General features: G+C 43.5%; 1 protein-coding gene across 1 annotated transcript; it reads left to right on the top strand.

The window, feature by feature from the left end:
* Positions 1–1,915: 1,915 nt before the first annotated feature.
* Positions 1,916–6,422, top strand: calm2b (calmodulin 2b, (phosphorylase kinase, delta); the record flags this gene model as incomplete). Its single annotated transcript, XM_080851017.1, has 6 exons — positions 1,916–2,005; positions 3,586–3,616; positions 4,478–4,621; positions 4,703–4,809; positions 5,505–5,640; positions 5,738–6,422. 6 exons carry the CDS (start codon positions 1,916–1,918, stop codon positions 5,764–5,766), a joined length of 537 nt encoding a protein of 178 aa, XP_080707143.1. The 3' UTR covers positions 5,767–6,422.
* Between the last annotated feature and the right edge of the window lie 16,580 nt (positions 6,423–23,002).

The following is a 23,002-nucleotide window of genomic DNA, read 5'->3' as shown; positions in this document are numbered from 1 at the left end:
TTTCTGGATCTCAGTCCATAGAAGCTCACTTCAGCACACAAAACCACATCATACTTATGTGTGAAGTCTGTGGCGGCCACAACTTACAGTTTTTTACAATTGCTAAAACACATTCTTGAAACAGTCACTCATTTTCTCTAAACTCTAAACACAAAACCTCATCTTCAAGCACTATTTACAAAACAAAATGAAACTTTCGCCTCAAAACAGTTTTACCTGTGCTCAAAATCAAACACTGCTGTCAAATCATAAACAAAGTGTTCAAAATTATATGCACTTTCAAGCAGTCAGTATAAACATATAGTTCTCAGGGAGAAGTACATTTTTTTTTTACCTCCAAACTAATTTCATATTTATCTATCATTGACTTTTGATGAATGAAAACATGTTCTCTCATAGTAGCTATACAAATGTATCAGAAATTACTACTTTGCTTTGCTCTAATTTGTGTTGGTTCTTTCTCTTTCTTGTACCCCTATAGTATACCCTGCATCTCACTACTCACAACTCACTCTTGTTCTTTGTTGATATGAACCTGCAACCAGTCAAAATCTATTGAGCAATCAGTACTGTAACTGTACCAAATAGAAAGCACAATGTTCAGGGCCATACAACTTGTTTACCTATTCTCCTTATACAGCCTACAATGCACTGTAGGCCTACTACAATATACACTACCACAGTAAAAGGAACACAAATCAAAGGAGTCAACCTGGTGTTTACTTGTCCTCCTCCCCTCACATTGTTTCTTCTATTCATTCTCAGACTTTCTCCTTCCCACCTTCAACAACCTGTTTGCTCCCTAAACTGGCTCATATTGGTTGTGTCACATCATTTGATACAAGTTAAATCCATTTTGAGTGGTTGTGTTCAATCAATGACATTTGTTCTCTATTTGTATTTGATTGTTGCCACTTGTGTTTACCAGTATGGATGACATGTGAATTAGAGTGCAGAATGTGTTTTAAGACTGAGAATGTGTTTAGAGTTTTGCTGAAAAGTCTAAGTGAGACCTGCAAATTGTGTTTTACCATGAGAAATAGTTTAAGGTATTGACAACAGACTGCACAATTAGCTTCATGAGTTCAGGCAACTGAGAACTTTGTTCAGCCAGTGGGTATTAGTGTTTTAGCAATTGTAAAAAACTGTAAAGATCAAGATTCAGTTTCTCATAAGGTTGTGGATGTGAGCTCAACAGCCAATACTACACCCCTGACTTGGCTTCACTGCACCTGAAGCACCATGTTGACTGACTGGGATAGTTTATGTCTCAGTCCGAGCCATTATGTTTGTTTCACATTTACAAAGCAAGGGCTGTGTATGAACCCCTGAGTTTTTTTTAAGAGCAACCACTGGAGAGCAAGAAGACCCTGAGGAATAATTTGCTGAATAAGATTTTTTTTTAAGTGTAAAGAATAGGACTGTACCTTTAAACCACTGACCATATAAAACCATATAATAGCCCAACTTTAACCCTCAAAGGCAATACTTTTTTTCAATACGGCTAGGTTGTCATCTGTAAGGACAAATACAACCTCGAGGTTGGTCAAACACAGTCCAAAGAGCTGGAAGCGATCTACCAGTACTGGAAGAGTGATTTCAGCTTGCCTGTGACTGGTTGAGCGCTACGGTGCATGACAAAAAGAGTGACGCATTGCGGGTACGAACGCACCAATCAGAGGAAACCACACGGCCAAATTGCTAAACATAATCCTACGCTATAAAATAGTCCTTTATGTATTTAGTAGTTTAAATAGTGAAATTCATACAGAATGCAAGTTGTATTGATACCACAGTCAAATACGATACCCAAAAACAAATACCCCGTCAAAATGAATCTGATTTTAGTGACTGCAATTGGTTTATCAAATTGAAACAGAGCAAGCGGATTGACACTGGTGTAGGGGAGGTGTTTATGTACAACCGTCAAGGCGGGTCTGAATCTGCTAACTGTCATACACTTGTGTTTCTGGTGGAGTGTGGAGCACAGAGTAGTTTCAAAATGGTGAGTCCTGAAAATATTACTAAGTTACTTAATGTTATTGCTGTTTAATAAAAAAAAAGAAATCGTTAACCAATTAGAAAATGTGTTGTTTTAGTGGTGAATTTACATTAAATGTACCGATGAATTTACATTAACAACGTTATAAGGCAGCTTCCCAAGTTGGCGCAATTGTTAGCGAATGAGCGGGGAAATGGCGGGACCCATACAGTAGACTAAACGTGGGTGCTCCTAATTTAAACTATTACTCGACTTCAGGTTCACAGTACTTGTTATTATAAATGATTCACGTACATCAGTGAAAAGAATAAAGAACATGCTTATCTCAGTAAGCTCGGAAGGTCGAGCTTTATGGATGTAACGTTCAGTTACTCGGACGTACAGGAGGGCGCTTCTCGTATACCTTTTACAAGTCTGCATCAACTGGTGAAGGTGTTTTAGGGATGTTTGAATGAATGAAACTAGAACGTTAGCTGCTTTCAAAGCAAACTGGTTGTTTACCTAATTGACACTTTTTGAATGGAGTTTACCATGTGCATGTGTAACGTTACATCTCAATGATCAACACTCTGCGACATATTGTCGTGGTATGTTATAGCTAGCAAATCATATGGCTAGCTAGCTAGCGAAGTTAATGAAGTTGCTTGTGGGATGTTAACACACGTTGCAAGATTGGTTTAGCACGCTAGTTATTTAGCTTGACAACACTAGCTTTGCGAACATAAACTTACCAGCCAAAGCTCCTGTTTGTAATGTGTCATAGTAGTAAGGTGCCAGGGGTGTATCTTAAGTTACTACAAGGTACGTGGTAGCTAGTTAACGCTTCTGAACTATGTCGTCAGTGTTTTAGGGTCGCATTTGGTAGTTCGCGACCGTTTTTGATTGGTGCTTGCCCCTTTATAGCCAGTATTAGCAACTGCTATGGTCTATGGTTAATTAGCACAATTTGCTACGCTAACTTTATAGTTACCATAAATAATGTTAGCCATGGGCGGTTTGCTCGCTGGCAATATAGCTTGTTGGTTAAAACATAATTATAACAAACGTTTACGTAAAAGTAGAGGTTGGCCACTATTAGGCACAGACAATGTCTCACTAACTGTAACGTTTAACTTGTATGCCTCTCATGTGTTAGTGGACTTCATAACGTTACAGTTGGGTCACAATTTGCTACGATATGTTTATTAAATGATGTCTCACCTAGCCACGTTTACACGCCCTGCTTTCACTTCCGAAAATGAACGTTAGTAAGGAAGTAGCCTTAATATGGTCGCTACGCCAAAGCAGGGTATGTGGAGGGTTTAAAGTAAACGTTTCTATCTTTAGCTCGCCAGAGGTAACCTATCTTTATCCCGGCCACTGCTAATGTGTAAATCTGCTGCGGGATGCCACTCTAGAATGTGATGCATTGCTCGTTCAGCGCTGTCTAGTGACCACAAGGGTGTTGCTTACACTTGATTGGAGCACGTTCGTAACTAGCTACTAGAGTAAGGGTGCACGAAAACTAAATATAACTCTTTCTGGTCACTTTGTGGAGTTATGTAGCCATTTAGTAATTTTTAATGTTTTTTTCCCACCCTTAGGCCGATCAACTAACAGAGGAACAAATCGCTGGTAAGTCCTTTCAGCCCTTGTGGCTTATGTTTCTCTGTTCATCTTGCAATAATGGGGTTTGGCCTGGGATTGCCAGCTCACTATTATTGTTGTGAAGGTTTCCTTTTATGGCATGGTCTGTGGTAATTTGCCTCCTCTTTAATGGTTGTCAGGTGAGATTAATTTCGAGAACTCTGATAGAGGTTTACATTTGTTAAAGGCCTTTATACAGAGCCATATCAAGAAAGGCTGTCTACAGCAATTTTCCACCCTTGTTTGAAGTTGTAACCACAGTCCAATCACCTCTCTTGAGGAGTGCATCAAATATAATGTTTTCCGATTGATACAGTAATGTCATACTCTGTGTATATTTCTATTGTTGTACTTGCTGGCCTTGTACGTCTGTTTGCTCGTTTATATCGTAGCGGCTGCAAAAGTGTATTTGACCTTTTGGATGTGTGGGCCATATCTGGTTCTGATTGTTAATTTTGTGTTGTGCTGGAGATGGTCGTTCATTGCTGTACCGGTTTGTTGCGTCACGTTGTTGACCTTAATGTACCTGGAGAGAATTTTTGAACTACCCTGAAATGGGCTTTCATAACACACCGCATTGTGTTCAGCCTCAGAGGGTAATTTCCAAAGCCCTTGTGCTGTGGTGTAAACACTCCTTGGAAATGTGTTGATGGGTACAGGACTGTTTTGTATACAGGACAAAACTGGTTGTGAGAATGTGGCTGGTCTTCAGAGTGGTAATGGGTGCTAGACTCATGGTTTCCAGTCTTGAGCATGACACCTCAGTGTCAGTCTGTATGGAAGAGTATCATGTGGTGGGCTGTGTGTAGGTGAAGGGCTCTCAGCTCATGTACTTTCTCTCATCCACAGAATTCAAAGAGGCGTTCTCATTATTCGACAAAGATGGCGATGGCACCATCACCACCAAAGAACTTGGCACAGTTATGCGTTCGCTGGGCCAGAACCCAACAGAGGCCGAGCTGCAGGACATGATCAATGAGGTGGATGCTGACGGTGAGTGCATGTTTTCCAGAAGTTGTTGTAGGGTCTGTGACAAAGGCTGTGTCTAATGTACACTGTCATTACGCTTCCTAGGAAATGGAACAATAGACTTCCCAGAATTTCTGACCATGATGGCGAGGAAGATGAAGGACACCGACAGTGAAGAGGAAATCAGAGAAGCCTTCCGTGTGTTCGACAAGGTAATCTTCTTGAATATTTTTCTTCCTCTAGGTGTGTAAAAGTTTCGTCCACAAATGTACAAATGGCTGACATGTTGGAATAAGGCTGGAATAAGTCTTGGAAAATGCAGACGGGAAAGAAATTCATATCGTTTGGCTTTGGATATATCATAGAATATTATGTAACTGACTGAAATGTCAGTTTGTTTGGTTTGCCAATTTACAAATAACATTTCAAGGACTACGGTTATAGAAATTGTATTGAGGTGTAGAAAAGACATGGAAATATTTAAGTGGTAACCCTGTACACAGACTTCAGCTCACTGGACACTCGGAGAGGTATTGATTAAGGGAATATTATTGTAATATTCCATCTGGCACTGCTAGAAAACTAGTCATTTCAGATGTTTGAAGAACAATAAAATGTATGTTCTCTTTTAATCTGTCTTTAAGATTGTTACATGTGTTGATAAATAATGCCCATGATTTCAGTTTTGATTATATGGTCAAAATATTGAAGTGCCTTCATATGTGTGTATATATGTATGAAAGGGGATTCTGAAAGAGCTTAAGATCATCACATCTGTACATTCTTTATTAATATGGGCTCCTTGCAGAGATGAGTACTGTCCAGCTTATTTTTTAAGGAGGCTGGTTGTTATTGGTAAAGGTGACTGGGGATTGAACTGTGTGGCTAACCAAGCATTTGTCAACAGGACGGTAACGGTTACATCAGTGCTGCAGAGCTGCGTCATGTCATGACCAACCTGGGAGAGAAGCTGACAGACGAGGAGGTGGATGAGATGATCAGAGAAGCCGACATTGACGGAGATGGCCAAGTCAACTATGAAGGTAAGGGACTGGGGCTCAGATTGGAATGGTTTGCTGATGTGTGGTATGCAATGATCACCTTGACCTTACACTCTCCATTGTTCTTTTTCCTCCACAGAGTTTGTACAGATGATGACAGCGAAATGAAGGCCTTGTACAGAACGTCTTGTAAAAAAAATGACTTGCCTTTTCTTTGTTTTTAATATCTGTAAAACGTCTCTGCCCCTGCCCACGCCCCCATGTCCAAAGGCTCTGCATGTTTACTGCTCTAGGGTCTGAGTCCTCCTGCCCCCTCTTTCTGTTATCCCATCAGTGCTCAAAGACACCAAACCAGCTCTTCGCTGCACTTGGGCCTGCTGGCCGGCCAACTTTTTTGGGGTCCTTCTGGTCACTCCTGCTTGCCCAGCCCAGGTTTGGGATGGTGGAAGGCAGGGGGGTACGTCTGATGGAGAGTTGGGTGTCTTGTGACTGTCGGCATGTTTTCCTTTTTTTCTCCCCCCCCCCCCCCCTTTTTTTTTTCCTTTTTTCTTCCCTATCTGGAGGAACCTCTGCATGGGCAATGGACTACACATATAAACGGAAACAAGCTCTCAGCATCGCAATGCTGCAGTCATACATGAGTAAAATACTTTTGGGTTTATGGCCAAGTACTTGTATTTGTTGGTTTCTCCAGGTTATTATAATCCTTTTTAATTAGTCACCTTTCTTTTCTTTTTTTTTATCAGCTTATGGCGCAGCCATGCCTCAAAGAATCCATTCCAAGTTGTATATTTGTTTTCCAATAAAATCAACAATTAACCCAAGCTAATGTGTGCTCTGTCAAGAAGTTTGAACATTGGTTGCATAGATCAGTATATATCTGGAGATGAAAAGGGTCATGATTGGGCTCTTACCATTTTAGGTATTCTGTCCAGGACTTCCTGGTTGAGTTTATTTGAGTAACATGATGGGTGACCTTAAAAGGTGCAGTGTACACCGCTGCATTCAGGTGATGACTCAGTAGGTGGATCTTTTCTGTTACTGGGAGATGATAAAAAGGAATTTGCCTAAACATGCCCTAAAGAAATTCTGGATATAAATTTAAATTTCTCCCATTCTGGAGAAAAATGTAAGGTGATTCACATTTCTTTCCCATAAAGGCAAGGCTGTCTGCTGTGCCTGTTAATGGTGTGTGTATATATAGATGTTTGACACCAAGCCATTCACTTTCTTGTAGGTTAATGAAAACTGGTGATGTGTAAACGGCCTTGGCTTGGTCGTCCTCGGGGAAGAAGCAAGTGTTAGTAAAGCCTCAGTGCAGCTGAGCTGGGAGGTAAAACAGAACTAGATCTCGGTGGTAATTCATCCAGTCATTCGCATGCCCTTACAAGGGTGTGGAGAAGGCAGCAGAGGCAGTTTGGCCTCCGATGAGCAGTGATTGTATACTTGGGTGCAGAGACGTCTGGGATGAACGGGAGCGTCTCGAGCTGGGGAGGGATACTTCAGAGAGAATTAGATAGGTCCTCTCGAGCTTTGGAGATAAAGTGCTAGGATAAAAGACACTGCAGACATACACGAGCGGGATTCTGAACATGGACAGAGCATGCTCTGAATCACCCTGGCATCCTTGGCTGACAGGCCTGTGAGCAGTCGCTGGCTCACGGAAATTGTCCTCACGTATCCTAGCAACCATGGATCCCAGTCTCATCAAGCTCCCTTCCCTTCCTTTTCAAGTATGGGCTCATATCAGAGTAGAGCTCTGGGGGTGTGTATCAGATCTCCACTGGAGAGGGTTGAGCAGAGCACACAAGTATGTCCTCGGAAGGATCCTACTGACATCAGAGTGGAGAATGGGCTCGGAAGGATCCTACTTTCATCAGTGTAGAGCTCGGGTGTGTGCCAGATCTCTACTGGAGAGGGTTGAGCAGAGATGCAATTTGAAGAGCCTAATCAGTAATCAAATCGGAAGTTAGATTTGAGCTGTCAGATGAAGCTCGCCTGACATTCTTCTCCCTTCCCCCTCCCCTTTTACCTGAAGCGCAAGGCAAGAGTGCCTCAACTGTCCCCACGCAGAAATAATTTCTTTAGATCGCAGATCTCAAATCAGTTTATTATCATTAAGGAACTTCCTACAACACTGTTCAAAAATCATCACATCTCTGACAGAATGTATAGATTATTGTTGGAGCAGCACTACTCTTATTAACTGACACACATGATGTCAGCTATTTGAATACTGTGGGCACTTAACTACTGCGCCACAGACATTTGACACATTACTGCCAGCCAGGCTAACAATAGTCCTCCTCGTCTTTCCTGTCATGCCCTGGCTTTGCAGGATGGCATATCCAAACACTTAAGCATAATGCCATGCCAACTTGCCCCACAGTACCTCTCACTGCCCTGATGTGTCCCATTGTTTGTTATCACACAAATGACATCATCCTCGGTACTGACTGATATGGAACTTGTACAGAGGCCAACCGCTGATAAACACCAGATGATATTAGTTCCTGGCATAGTAAACCGTCTGTTTGGGAATGCAACACTGATGGGACTGAAAGTAGGCCGACAGGTGCAGGCTATTTCAAGGCTGAAGGCCGCCTTCCAGTATGGCAGACAGCTTTGAGGGGAAGTGGGCTGAAAAACAGCACTTACAGAAATGGAAGGTAAACATCTCCATACTGGCATATCCATACTAAGGTAAACATGTCCATACTGACATATCCATACTAATGTAACATATCCATACTCACTGCTAAAGGAATCAGCCTGTATGCATCTATGGAGTTCTAATGAACAATGCTCTGTGCATCTCCCCAGAATTATGAAAAGCTTACAAAAGCTGATCCAGAGTTTGGTGTTCTTTCATGGGCCATCACAGTGTTAGAGTAGCATTATGTTAGTTTTGGTATAACACTAGCAAACTACCTACCTAAAATGGACTCCAAAATCTTTCAAACAGCAACAGCCTATTTGTCACTGAAAAAAGCATGCTAACGTGCTAAATAACGTGGAAATGTTGTGAAGGCTTTTCATAGGGCTTTTTTGCAGGGTATTTTCATGGGGTTGTTCCATCCCAAAGACCACAAAATAGTGGATAGCCTGGATGACTAGTGGGAATGGCAGGTGTGTTATCTGTCCTTCATATGACAACACACCATAAAGGTGATTTCGAAGATGATATCAAAAGTAGTTGCTTATAAAACATGGCATGGCAAATCGGTGTGTAATGTTGCTTTAAAAGCCAACTGTTTACTCTTCTTCTTTGGCTGTTAGCTCTGATGATTTTGCTGTAGGCTATTACAGGCTTGGGGCTCTTCACCTGCTTAAGCACGGTAACTCTGCATGGCACTGGAGATTTGATGCCATGACACTGATCCCAGCCGTGAGTAGCTTACACTGTGCCAGCCATTCCATCCTGTATTCACTCACACCTTGGCCTTCCTACCTGGGCTGGTAGTTCAGGAATCCCCCCTGACCAAGTGCTGGCGGTGCTCCATGGCGCATGAATGCCAGTGTGACCGGCCTGGCTGTTATTAAGGGCTGCCGAGGGACATGTGAGCGTGTTTGTGTGCATGTGTTTGTGGTGGCGGCGGGCAGCAGCTGCTCCTTTTGTTGTGCCATCATAAATTAATGTGAGCTTGAGCAGAGGGCCATTTGTTTCTACAGGCACTCAAACTTGTTTGCTGGGGTGTTGCTTGTTTAAATACACCGGGAAAAATTCTGTCAAAAACTCTTGAGTGTGTGTGTATGTGGGGGGTGGGCTGGTTGGGGGATTGGTTGCCGTGGCCAGAGTTCTTCAGCTGTCCCCAAAGATTGGCAAGTGTAATAATAATTGCAGCCCTTTAGTGAAAGGCTACTTGATACTGGTATCAGCAGGCTCCCCTCATAACAAGACTGCTAACATCTAGCTTTGTTTATAGTAATGCTAGAGACTGATGAGTGTACACTTATGCACTCAGCTTGTCTAGTGATTTGATAGCTGGGTGGGTTAGGAGCATTAGTGGGTCAAAGCGTTAAGCTGGTGAGTAGATGGCTTTACCTCCACAACATTTGCCAAAGCAAACACGCAGTTAAAGAGTGTCATGGCCAGTTTGAATGAAACACATTGCTGGAGTCAAATGACAGCGCAACGCCTGTGTGACCGGGTGACGCTCAGCCCACGCGCCTCTCTCCTCCTCTTTTTTTGTTAATAATGTGGAAGACCCATTCAGACGGATTTCTAAACAGAGCCCAAACTCTTTCTGAGAAACAGAAGCTTTCTGTGTCAAGAGCTGGATGGCTGGCTGTGGGTGGGTTGGCACGGGACACGCGCGGGTCAGGGGAACAGAATGATCTGCCTTGTTACTGGTTGCTGCTCATTTCAGTTCCCAGAAAGCGAGAGAGAGAGAGAGAAAGAAGGTGAGAGAGAGAGAGAGAGAGACATAAGAGCCAATGTATGAGCTATTTATGCCAGCTATGGTGAAGGTGGCAAGAGAACGCATGTGTGTGGGTAGGGACAGCTGAAAATAGTGAAAAGCAATTAGAAACATTGCAAAGTTCATTGCCCCAGGGAAGCAGTGGTGAGATCGTGAAACAAGAGCTGCTCTGAGCAAGATAGAAGATGGTACATTGAGTCAGGAGAGGAGAGAGTAGGGGGAAGGGTTTTGGGAAATGATAGATTTATGACGTGACACAGGAATGTCACCTTTGGGGATTGGAAGCCGGGGGGGGGGGAGCAGTTGCTTGGGGCTCACAGGCTCAGAGAGCTCTCTCCAGGAATGAAGATGACAGAGGCTGAGAACCCAGTCCAGGCTGAAGTGCAGCGTGAGAACGGCAGCTTGAAGCAGAAGCAGCGGCGGTGAACTGCTGTCCTAGAGCTGGCTGGGTGAACTCATGATCTCATGACTGAATAGAAGACTACCCAGTCAAACAGGCCCTTGGGACTCCAATTGGGACAGAATTCAGATGTGACCGTGACTAGTGAAAAAAATTGAGTTTTTGTTTTGCCATCTGTCTGAAACTCTTAGTTGTAGTACATACATCTCTCTTAGTTAGGGGGTCAATGTACCATTTCTCACTCTGTAATAATCTCTCTCACAGGTCACTCTTAAATGCTGTGACAGGCCAGTGGCTCATAAGTTGAGTAGTAATACACTTGCCCTCGCCAGATACCATGGCAACCAATACAGCACAACCACTTGACCTTTGCCCTTTTATTGTATGCAGATCAGGGAATTGTATTGTTTTACTACCACAACCACACTGAAGTCACAAATCAGCACACCTTAAAAATAAGGTTCAGGTTCAGCCAGTTTCAGACCTCACATATTTTACTACATTTCTCCCAGTACACCAACTGGTTTTTAATGGGTTTACTTTCAAGTTTATCCACTGGAAACAATTGAGTATGGCTTCAAGCAATATCAATATCCATGTGAAATTCCAGCATAATCCATAACATTCAAATCAATACAGTTCAGCCTGAAACCAGAACTGTTCCCACAGGGACCTGCACTCAGGGCTGCCCAGAGTAAGTCTAAAATGAATGTGTTTGAAAGGGCTGGCTAGAGTAAGTCTAAAATGAATGTGTTTATATGGGCTGCCCAGAGTAAGTCTAAATGAATGTGTTTATATGGGCTGCCCAGAGTAAGTCTAAAATGAATGTGTTTATATGGGCTGCCCAGAGTAAGTCTAAAATGGATGTGTTTGTAAGGGCTGACGAGAGTAAGTCTAAAATGGATGTGGTTATAAGGAAGCATTACAATAAATACAAATAGTGGACAAGGCCGATATCAGTTCCCTAAACCAGGGGGCATTTGAGACTTGACCCTGGATCTTCCTGTTCATCCTGTTCTCCCTGTTTACATATTCTGTCACAAATGCCTTCTCATTCTTCCTTCTCTCTGATGGACCTCCCCACAGCAAGGTTCCCTGAAGCCAGGTTTAAGTCCATTGTATTGTTTCTTTATACAGGTACTACATCTCCTTATATCTTGTGATGGTGAGTGTAAGTGGCTTTGTGTCCTAAAGAAAACTTATAAAGCACCCCTTCAGACTCTCTTTAAACCCAGCTTTATTTGGAACCATTCAAGTTTAATTTCAGTGAAGTTCCTCTTTATGTTGTTCCAAATGTGTCTGCAATACTGCACTTATTTTATCCACTTATCCTAGATAAGATAAAATCTTTCTCTGTGTGTGGGTGTGTATGTGTGTGTGTGTGTGTGTGTGTGTGTGTGTGTGTGTGTGTGTGTGTGTGTGTGTGTGTGTGTGTGTGTGAGCACATGCATATATGTGTTCTTGAGACAGAGGTATTGCTCTAATCTCCTCTCTATGAAGGCAGAATCTCTGGTAATCCCAGTGATTGAGGGTGGTGTCAGATGAATAACATAGGGGATTAAACTGCGTCCCAGTGCAAGACCTGTTGTCAGGGAGATGGAGACGCTGAGCTTACACCGAGCTGAGATACTTTAGAGTTCTGTGTGCATCATACTCATTGGTGATGTCAGCGGATTCCCAAACTCTAAAACAGACTGCGTTTCCTCAGGGCACTCGTGTTTGCTTACAGTCCTCTTCTCTGCGGACAGAAAGGGAAAGCAGCACATTCCACATCTACGGCTTTCAGAACACTAAGGGCAGAGTTGGTGGGAATTCGAGAGTTCGCTTGGGGACAAAATGGAGTTAACTTAAAAAAAAGAGAAGTTGAATTGAAAGGGAAAAAAAACACGTTCATTATGTGATGGTTACATGAGAAACTTTGGTCATTCTGGCATTCCTGTCTGATATAAGTTAGGCTTTAGCCCTCATTACAGCACTCATGTAGAACTCAGTGTCTAATGATCTACAGACGCTGGTTCTGTTTTTTTGCTGTACGTACATGCTGGTTCTCCTGAGGCAGTGGCAGGGCATGTGAGTGTGTGTTCACATGCGTCGCTGGGCTTGCAAGTTAACAGCCAGAATATTGTGTGCATCGACTGATGGACATAACAGTCCTCTAGCATACAGACATGTATATCTTATATGTGCTATATGTATGTATGCTATATGTATGTATGCTATATGTATGTATACAGTACATCTGTATGATCATGTCATTTCAACATGTTTGGAAATATATTTATTGTGAGAAGTGACTTGGAGTGAGTTTAGGGGGGTGGGGTTTAGGGATTTTGATGGTGTAGAAGCTGAGTTTATTTCTGGGATTCTTACATTATTAAGCTGCTTGAGATAATACTGAATACTGTATGATTTGTATGATGATTCTTGGTGTATTAAGAAATGAAAGTAATGACCATTGATTGTATTTTTATGTGAATGCATATTAGTGTTCTTTTATAATTACATCTCTTAAACTTGAGTAGGGAAAGTGTTCAGTGTTTTTCCAATGTTGTGTGTGCAATAAGTTGTCTTGTGACTAAGAACATAACCATTAGTATTCTTTGTTGCCTTGTATCCCCACTCTGTGCGACCCTCCTTGGGTTAATGCTCCCCATTTAGTGGGCCATAGATCAGGTCAGAACAATCTAGTTTTCCTGGCACCAGGATGCTTTGATAATAGTTTGGTCAGAGTGGACAGAGTGTAGACAGCTGGACAGTGTTGACCAATACCAAGGCTGTAGAATATCTTGACTTTTAGTTGTGTCTGAGGTATTTGTTAAGTTTGTTATGTTTCTGTTATTTTTAGAGAAGGCCTCTGTGGTGATGTCAATTAATGTATAAGGATCTTAGATTTCCTGGTTATGTTCAAAGACTGCGGATGTTTCTGTGTTGTGTGACTCTTTCCATTTGTGATCAATTGTTCCGCAAAAAACATTCAAGTAGATCTGGTCTAACCTGTATTGTTAAAAAGCACTTTCAGTGATGGTGAGGGATAATCGAGTTTAGTATTTTCATTTTTGGCTAGAATGGATTTTAAAGTAAATCAACCAAAAATCAATGTCAAAATCAATTTATCACAGGATTGTCGCCATTGTGCTTGGTCCAGGGGGGGTCAGGCCCTGAGCTCTGTATAGTGCCTTGAGACAATTTCATTGTTTTGGTGCTTTGTAAATAAAATTGAATGGGATTGATAATTTTTTATGTAAAAGGCCATCGAACCTGATGACAGTCTATCGCAGTCCACTATGTATTATTGAGTTCTTAATTCTTACTTTGTTATTCCTACACTTCTTACACTGAGGATTTGGCAATTGCTTCTGGCAAATCGGATGCAAATGTAAGACTGAAATGTCTCTGTCCTGGTGAGTGGGACGTGTTGGTTAACCCATCAGAGACATTGTAAGAGGAGGACTTCGGGCGCCATAGACTTGGGGTAATCTGTGTGATCTGATGAAATGACCAAAGTGCAGAGCAGCAGATATGTTCCTAATCTCTGACATATGCTCCCAGCCAGGATTAAAACGCCCCCATTTCCTGCAAAATAAACTCAATCTGAGGGAATAATACTGAGAGAGAGATGGAGAGAGTGAGAGAGTGTAAGAGAGAAAGACAGAGACAGAGATGAGATGAGAAGAAATGAGAGAGAGAGAGCTGTTAATGAAAATGCAATCTCCTGAAATCTCTTTGACCTTAGGTCACCCTCTCAAAGAAATGTTGTAACTCTCCAGGATGAGGGAGCAGGTAGAAGATTCTGGATACAATATTTGTCCTGAAGAAGACTAACTAAACTAATCTTAATACTGTACATGTCCTGAGAGATAGACTGATTGTACTGAGAGCGATTCACAAAGACTAATGTCATAAATCTGGAGAGGAAATAAGACAGGAATCTATGTTAGCATGTTCAGTTTAGCCCCAGTCTTTCTCTCTTTTTGTCGGATTTGAGTTTTGCTTGTGTTATCCTGTCACGTCTCATGGACCGAGTGAGCCCTGCACCCTCTGTGGAGTGCAGTCCTGATGTTATTGACTGCTGGTGTTTCAGCATTCAGCTCAGGCAGAGAGAGAGGCTCTGGAGGCACTCAGGGATCTCCTCCCAGCACGTCCTCCTGCAGGACAGGCTCCTCAGCAAAGCCTCATATCAGCACGCTAGTCATTGATTAATGACTGACATGGCTCCAACAGATGTTTCCCCACACATGAAGCCACTGGGTTTACCCTACAGCCCTTTGAGTCTCTGTAAGGTATGGCTGGGCTTGAAGCTTACATTAATACATACAGGCCAATTCAGTGTAAAGATGGGGGAGAGTGAATCTGTGGGGGTGGGCAGATGGAGATGCTGGCTATACGAACAGGCAGGAAGTCGTATAATGGTCTGTCTCGTGTCACTTGCTGTCTGATGCACTTCCTTGGGAAATAAAACGTGTCTACAACATTATTCGAGGTTCGGAGGAAATCAGTTGCATAAGGACCCCAGATGACTGAAAACCCAGTTCTCAGTCCTTTTGTAGAAAATGTTCAGAACCACAGTAAGTGTCCATATGGTAGTGATATCGGCTGAAGGAAGAAGAAAGAATAACTGTGTGCCATTTCAGGGCTCCACCCGACCCCGTTCTCCCGTTCTATCAGCCGCTGGGCTCACTGCAGCGTGGGACATGTGTGCGGCAGAAATGCAAGTTATTTTTATCACCACCATTACATAAACCCTCCCACTAAAAAAGAGATTGTCTGCGAATGCCTGGTTGAGTTTGACCTCCCCCATCTCTCTCTCCCTCTCTCTTTCTTCCACACCATCTCTCTCCACACAGTTTCTGCCTTCTCCAGACATTCCTTCAGCCAAAGAAGGTTGTGAATTATTCACACCACCATTGTGTGGCCATGCTACTTCATATTAGACTAATGGAGGTGGCTGAGTGTTTTGCTCTGTGCAAACAGTCTGATGGCCTTCTGCAAGCTCTGCCTCAGCTACCCCCAGCTCCATACCCCCCAGTGCTTTCTGTCTCTTTCTCTTTCTCACTCTCTCTGTCTCTCTGTCTCCCTCTCTCTCACTCTCTCTCACTGCTGCTCATTAAAACTACATGGATAAGCCCACCTAGAGCCAGTGCCTGAGGCCTGGGTTCAGGCTGACCACTTTAACAAGATGTACTGTATGATTATGCTCTGGTAACTATATTTACACAAAAAAAAAAACCTATTCTGTGCCTGAATTTACGTAACTTTATTTTTGTCTGAAGGAACTGCTTGAGAGATAATCATATAACCATCTTTCCAACGTCCAGTCAATCATCAAAGACATATTAACATGTCACCAGGCTTTCCAATTAATATTAATACTAGCACTACTACTTCTACTACTCCTAATAATAATAATGTTTTTAGAAATAAATGAGATGGGGATTCATATCATGATAAAATGAATGAATAAATAACTGAGAGGTAAACACCTAGCCAGCTGTATACAGTAACATGAGCTGTACTGATGGGTTGAGATGCTCAGAAAACAGCAGCAGTGTTTCCAGTGTGCAGCCCAGACATTATGAAAGCATCCAGCGCAGACGGAGATGGAGAGGGGGATCCCTCAGGTGATGAACAGCATCGCTCTCATCTCCTCTTCTGGTGGTTCCTACTGAATAATGAAGGCGCTGAACTCTGGTTACAGGAGAGGCAGACATCATTTTAAATGGGTGTATATCTCCACGGCACTGCCAGCTCACATTAAAGTTTGAAAAGACAAGATGAGGAATGAGAATGAGAGTGGCAAGACTCCGAGGAGCTCCTGCAGAGACAAGCAATATCTCACCCCACGTCTGGGTCTCTCTGGCTCACATTCTCTGGGCAGAAGTGTCTCTCTGATAGGTCACATATGACGGCAGTCACAAGTCTGTGGAGACCATTTCAACTGCAAAATAATAGCCAGAGATAATTTGACATCCTAAAACAAGTAACCTGGTATAATGATGTTATTCCACTTGAATTCTATGCAAACAGACGTCTCTTTCCACAACAGCGCTGAGGAGTTGCACAGACATCAAACTTTATTTATACGGCGCATTTCATACAAAGAGGGGGGGATACAAACACTTATGTTTGACACAAATATATAGTAAATTATATGCTACTCCAGCCTGCTCTTGATTAAAGCATGCATCTGTATTTTAGTCTTTCAGTGTCAGCCTGAGAGAGAAACAATTGCACCTTAGCAATGTTTCTTAAGTGATAAACAGATGTTTTATTTATATTTTTGATATTGGTTTCAAAATTAAGATCTGAGTCAATAATGACACCTAGGTTTCTAGCCTGGTACTTGGTGTGATGTGCAGGTGTTCTGTTTTTAAATGTGCAGATAGTCCCTCCCTTTTGCTTTTTCACCAATGACTAAAACCTCTGTTTTTATCTTGGTTGAGTTGGAGAAAGTTCTGACATCCATACATTTATATCAGCAATGCAATTTACCAAGCAATTAGTAGAGCTGTAATTGTTGGGTGTTACAGAAATAAAGAGCTGGGTGTCATCTGCATAGCTATGGTAATGAATGCTTGTGCCTCCTAATGACACTACCAAAGGGTTACTGTATAGACTGAAGAGTAAGGGCCCTAAAATGGATCCTTGAGGGACCCCACAAGTCATACAAAATCACCAAGGGCGTTGAAATATTCCTGGCCAATTCTCAATTCTTTAAATAAGGAATCATGATCTACAGTGTCAAAAGCTGCAGTCAGATTCAGAAGGGCAAGGACAGAGCGCATTTTAGAGTCAGCTTTAGAGTCACCCATACGCGCACACACCCACCCTGCCCTTGGATGCATGGACTCCATTGGCATGCTCTGGGTAGCCCATGTCCCCACCAGCCTCTGGGCGCACACTGACCAGCTGTGAGGCCGCAGGACATTCCCCCCGGCTACGTTGCTGCCGGGTTTAAAGCAGTGCAGAATCCAGGCCAGCTGCTCCTGAGCTGTTTACAAACACACCTCACGCATAGACCCCACACTCTGCGTGACCACTGCTGCTTTAGACATGCTGAAGTGTATCAGATGAATCAGTGAAAGCAGATTATCTGACCTTTAATAACATATCCCATTTCCTCTCTGTTTCTCTGCTCTCTCCTTCCGACTTCGTAAACCCCTCTCGCTCTCTCTTTCGCAATCTCTATCTCTCTCTCTCTGTGGATTAAATTAGTCAGGTTGCTAGGCAATTCCTGGAGGCTGGCAGTGAGAGGATGAGAGACTTATGAAAACTGTATCGTCTTGCATGATCTAATCAGTGGGTAACGCTTCCTGCGCGACAGGGTGGCTGCTCTTTCTCTCTGCAGAAAGTGGGGCGTTGATAGCTCTCTCTACGGGGGAGAATGAGGGGTCTGAGATAGAGAGTGTGTGGAATGAACGGAGAGAGATGGTTCAGAGGAAGAAAATAATGGCGCCTGCACTAGATGGCAGATGCACAATTAGGCACAAATTCCTGGTAGCACATCTGTCTCCAGAGGTTTGAGAACCGGCGCTAATTTCTGCAGCTAGGTCGCTCTGATCTGTGTAGTTAAGAGGAGGAATAAAAATTGAAAACAACCCACATGCTGAGGTGCTTTTGATGTTGGGTCAACTCTCGACTGTATTTGAATGAACAACAAAATGTTTTATTAGCAACAACCTACCTACAAAATCAAGCCCAGACATCATCTTCTACTTCAATTTTCATAAATGTATGTTCTCAGAATATTTCTAAAATGATTTCAAACAGCAGGGAATAGTGGCACTGTCTCATAGACAATATATAGTTATTTATATAAATTATTACAGTAATGTTTTTTTGTACCACTTATTTGGTAAGAAACACCACACCACAACACATTTGGCTGAATGGCTACTCACACACAGCACTTTTCTAACGATTCCATCTCCAAAGTGATCTCACCTCACCACCTCACTCGTCTCACCACCGCCCAATGATCTGTGGCCCTCATTTCTGGCCGTGGACATGCCTGTCCAAATCTCTTTATTACGTAAACAGTGTTACGTTGAATTCCCTCTCTCATTCCAGCCATGTTCCCCTCTGAAAGGCCAAGGATCGAGCTTTTATCAAGGCTGGAGAGCCGAAGGGTCAAATAATCCACTGTCCCTGATTCAGTTTACATATTTAAAGCATGTCTAATGGAGAAACTCTCATGCATTACAGGGGTTGTGCGTGAGGTATGTTTGTAAACAGCTTGAGGGGCAGCTGGCATGGACTCTGTGCCATTTTAAACCCAGCAGTCCAATACGTCCAGAGGCCTAAGAGCAGGTCAGAGGGGTGATGTGGCAGCTTTAGAATCTTCATCTGACCAGATTACTTTCTGACTAACCGGTGACAACAGGTGAAATGCAGCGCATCATAGCGGTCTCTGTTAAGGTCTATCAGTACTACTGACAAGCCCTAAGACTGGGGCCTGTCACTCTCACTTTGAACTGCACACGGAAGAAACTACTAGAAATTTAAAGTAGTTGCATTGTCATGGTTGCAATAGACGTTGACTGGGTGAATGAAATAAACCAGTTTACATTTAAGTCGGTCATTCTCTCCGCACTGGTCAATTCAGTCTTTATTGATTTTTTCACAATGATTGCAGTATAAGAACAAGCACTTTATGAATGTGTCCTTAATGAGCCTGTGTGAGTGCATTTAAGATTGAATATGTCAGAGGAGCAGATTAGGTATGTGTGTGCGTGCGTGCGCGCGTGCGTGCGTGCGCGCATGTGTGTCTGTGTTTGTGTGTGAGAGAGAGAGAGAGGGAGAGAGAGAGAGAGAGCGAGAGAGAGACAGTACTATTAAGTGATCAGCTTAGATTGTATATCAGTTTTTCTAAAGGAGCTGAGTCATTCTGGAAGAAGAGAGCCACAGTGGCGAGGTCACAGGGCCGATGAGAAAAAACCTTTCTGCCTCTTACCCACTCCATAACACGCTCCATAAATAGGCACTTCAAATATTAAATTCACACACACACACACACACTCACACTCACACCTTGGATGAGAGCTGGTTTCCACTGCAACAAGGAGCAGTTTGTCACAGGCTTCCCACATTGGTAGTTGCATCAGCTGAGCCCAGCAGAGCCAGAGCAAGAGCAAGAGGAGCTTCAAGGGTGTCAATCCGCCAGAGGCAGCAGAAGCAGGCAGGAGCGGAAATGAGTTGTGTAAGACTCCGTCCAAAAATACAACCTCTCCCGACTCTTGCTGAGTCATACAGACCCCATCCATCTACCCTTCCAGCAGCTCTGAGTCTGCTGGTGGGAACATCCTAACTGCAACGCTGTACTGTACATCAGCCCACGTCACGGGCACACAAACGCATACGCATACGCACACAAACACACACATGCTCCCACACACAGGCCTCTGTAAAATAGACCTGCTGCACACACCTACCCATGCAGGCCATTTATGGAATTCATCTGACTCTTCCTCTTTACACACACTCGCACACACACACACACGCACACGCGCGCACGCGCACACGCACACACACACACACACGCACACACACACACACACACAGACACACACACACACACACACACACAAACGCACAAACACACGCACACACACACACACACACACACACACACACACACACACACACACACACACACACACACACACACACACACACACACACACACACACACACACACGCCCCACCACACCCAACAGCCTTGCAATCACTCATTCCATTTTGAGTGATTACAGAACTTGACTCGACCCTGTGGTAACTATGGAATGAACTGGCCTTCATCTGGACCTGGCCTTCTTAAAGGCACAGACAGCCCTGTACACTAAGGCACTGATGGACTATGAGGCTGATAAGAGTGGCGGTGCTGTTCGGCTGTACCGCGTGGCCACGCTACGCCACGGCTCCCACCTCACCTGAGGAGATTATCTCTGGTAAAGAGATCACGCTGCCAGACAGCAGGGGTCCGCAGAGGAGAGAGGTGAATAAGGATTTTGCTTGTAATCAGCTACAGCGTTGGGAAAATACTGGGGAAACAGTGAACACAAACAGACTTACAAAGACACAGACATGCACACAAACATGGCGAAATCTGGTCAGCTCATTCATACATTTCGAGATGAATTTATGAAAGGTCAGTGGATTTTTGTCCCCCTCAGTGTCCCTTGTCTCTCAACGTGCCAGAAGAGTTTAGCTCTGGCTGGCTGGCTGGGCTCCCTTGGCTTCTCTCGCTCTCAGGCAGGAGGTCAAGTTGAGCCAATAGGGTGCAGCCGTGACCAGAGCAGTGAGTGAAAGTGCACCGTCAACAGTGCAGTGGCCACGGAGCGGCTAGTGCAGTGCCCATAACAGGAGAAACACACTGAGCATGACCTGACCCAACATGGTGGCTCGTCGGAATGAAAAACATCTCCAAGCCTCACGAGGAGACCAGGAGACCAGTGTTGGCATGACGACAGAGCCCAGAGTGACAGATGGCTCAGTTTCAGGGGGTCTGAAGAAAGCAGCCCTTTCTCTTTCTGTTTCCCTGTCCTTGGAGAGAAAAAGAGATAGTGTGTGTTTGAGAGAGAGAGAGAGAGAGAGAGAGAGAGAAAGAGATAGAGAAAGATAGAAGAAAAGAGCTCTTATAACCTGAAGTACCCTTAACACTGTTGTCAGATGTTAAATATGAGCCCTGCTTGGTAGAAGAAGGTGAATTTGTGGCTAATCTTACAACTAAATAGTTTGAAGGCAGAATGTTTTTTTTATATATCTGTTCCTCTCCCTAGACAGTTTTATTAATGTAAATGATCAACTGTACAAGGGTTTTACTGTACATGTATGTGAGTTCCATGTACTGTAACTGCTGCAAGTCTCTGTGACAGCGAAGGAGCTCTGAGCACCTGCTCTTCGTAGCTACTCTGATGGGGAGAGGAAGAGTTCAGCGTCTTCTCTTCAATCAGGTCCTACACTCAGTGTGGTCTTAACAGCTGCCTGCGTCTCCCTCTCCTTCTCCTTCTCCTTCTGGCTCTCCTTCTCGTGATCCCCACCTGCCCTACTGACCCAGTCAGCAGGCCTGGAATAGCCTGGGATGAGCAGCATGCCATACACAGCCTGCTTTTACCCTCTGGCGGGTCAGGCTAGTAAAGCATGGACATACACTCACTACACCGCTGCAAACATGAGCTCTCACTAAGTCCTGTGTGTGTGTGTGTGTGTGTGTGTGTGTGTGTGTGTGTGTGTGTGTGTGTGTGTGTGTGTGTGTGTATGTGTGTATGTTTGTGTGTTTGTGTGTGTGTGTGTGTGTGTGTGTGTGTCTTTGACGACAAATTTTAGAATGCCTGCATTCATAACTTATGTAGCGCCGAATGTGACACTGCCGGGTCCGCGCACTGTAGGCATGCAAGCTTACCCTGGAGGCGCAGGTTAAACCAGTAATGGCGCTGTTGTGTGTGTAAATGTTGTAGGATTTCATACCGGCATGTCCGGCTGTTCAGCTTTTTGCTGGATTCATTATGGTGTAGAGTCGCTTCAGCATGCACATTTAAGTCCATAATGAGCTCCTCACTGACGCTTACCTGTTCTTCGCTAGTTGTGTGTATCCAATTTAGCTGAATGTTGCTGTTACACAGGTCATTCAAATCAGGCCAGTCTGAGCGCACTCCAAAACCTCTGGCCCTGGTGTCCAGCTTCCCACTGGGTTTCTTTCTAAAGCCCAGGAAACTTGGTTCTCCACGAGGGGCAAGGAGGATCTTACGCTTAGGTCCAGTAGCAATTAATTGCGCAATACACACACACAAAAAAATACAACTGAACTGGTTCACACATTTAATCGATCTCGAACTCCTTAGAAACTGTTCTTAGAGACTCTCCAGATAATGACATTGTTGTTGTTGATGATCTTTTAAAAACTATTGTGGTTCTCTGAAAACCTGTGTTTCTCTGAAAAAATGTTAAAAAAAACAGCCATTAATTCATGCTCTGACAGTAGGTGGTTATCATACAAAACTAGTTGTACTAATTTATGGTAGCCTTAGACATGTCGATCGACTGTGTTAGAGGTTTGCAAATTGCTGGACTTAATAAGAAGAACTCCAAGCAAATAGCCAAATACTGCTCTGTGTCAGCAATCATAGGCAGTCTGCATATAGGAGAAGGCGCTGCCATCTCTACCCCTGATATAACTATGTATTCATCTATCGATTAACGTGGCTGTAAATACTTGCACAGTGTTTGTGTTGTTGTGTGAGACATAATAGGCTCTTTACTAATATTTGGATGCTGTGGTGTTTTATCAGTATTGGCCATTCCAAATAAATGAATCAAATGTGTGTGTGTGTGTGTTGGTGTCTGTGTGTTGGTGTCTGTGTGTGTGTGTGTGTGTGTGTGTGTGTGTGTGTGTGTGTGTGTGTGTGTGGTTGTGTGGGTGGGTGTGTGTGTGTGTGTGTCCTGCGTGTGTGTGTGTGTCCTGCGTGGGTGTGTGGGCACACATAGAATAATGCTGCCAACGAGTGGCAACATTGCCAAACACTGCATTATGTTTACATTAATCAGCTGGTGACTGCATTATGTTTACACTAAGCAGCTGGTCTTGACC

Source organism: Sprattus sprattus (assembly GCF_963457725.1).
Source record: "Sprattus sprattus genome assembly, chromosome: 14".
NCBI classification, from domain to species: Eukaryota; Metazoa; Chordata; class Actinopteri; order Clupeiformes; family Clupeidae; genus Sprattus; species Sprattus sprattus.
The sequence above is the reverse complement of the archived record's forward strand: the minus strand, read 5'-3'. Positions and strand labels throughout refer to the sequence as shown.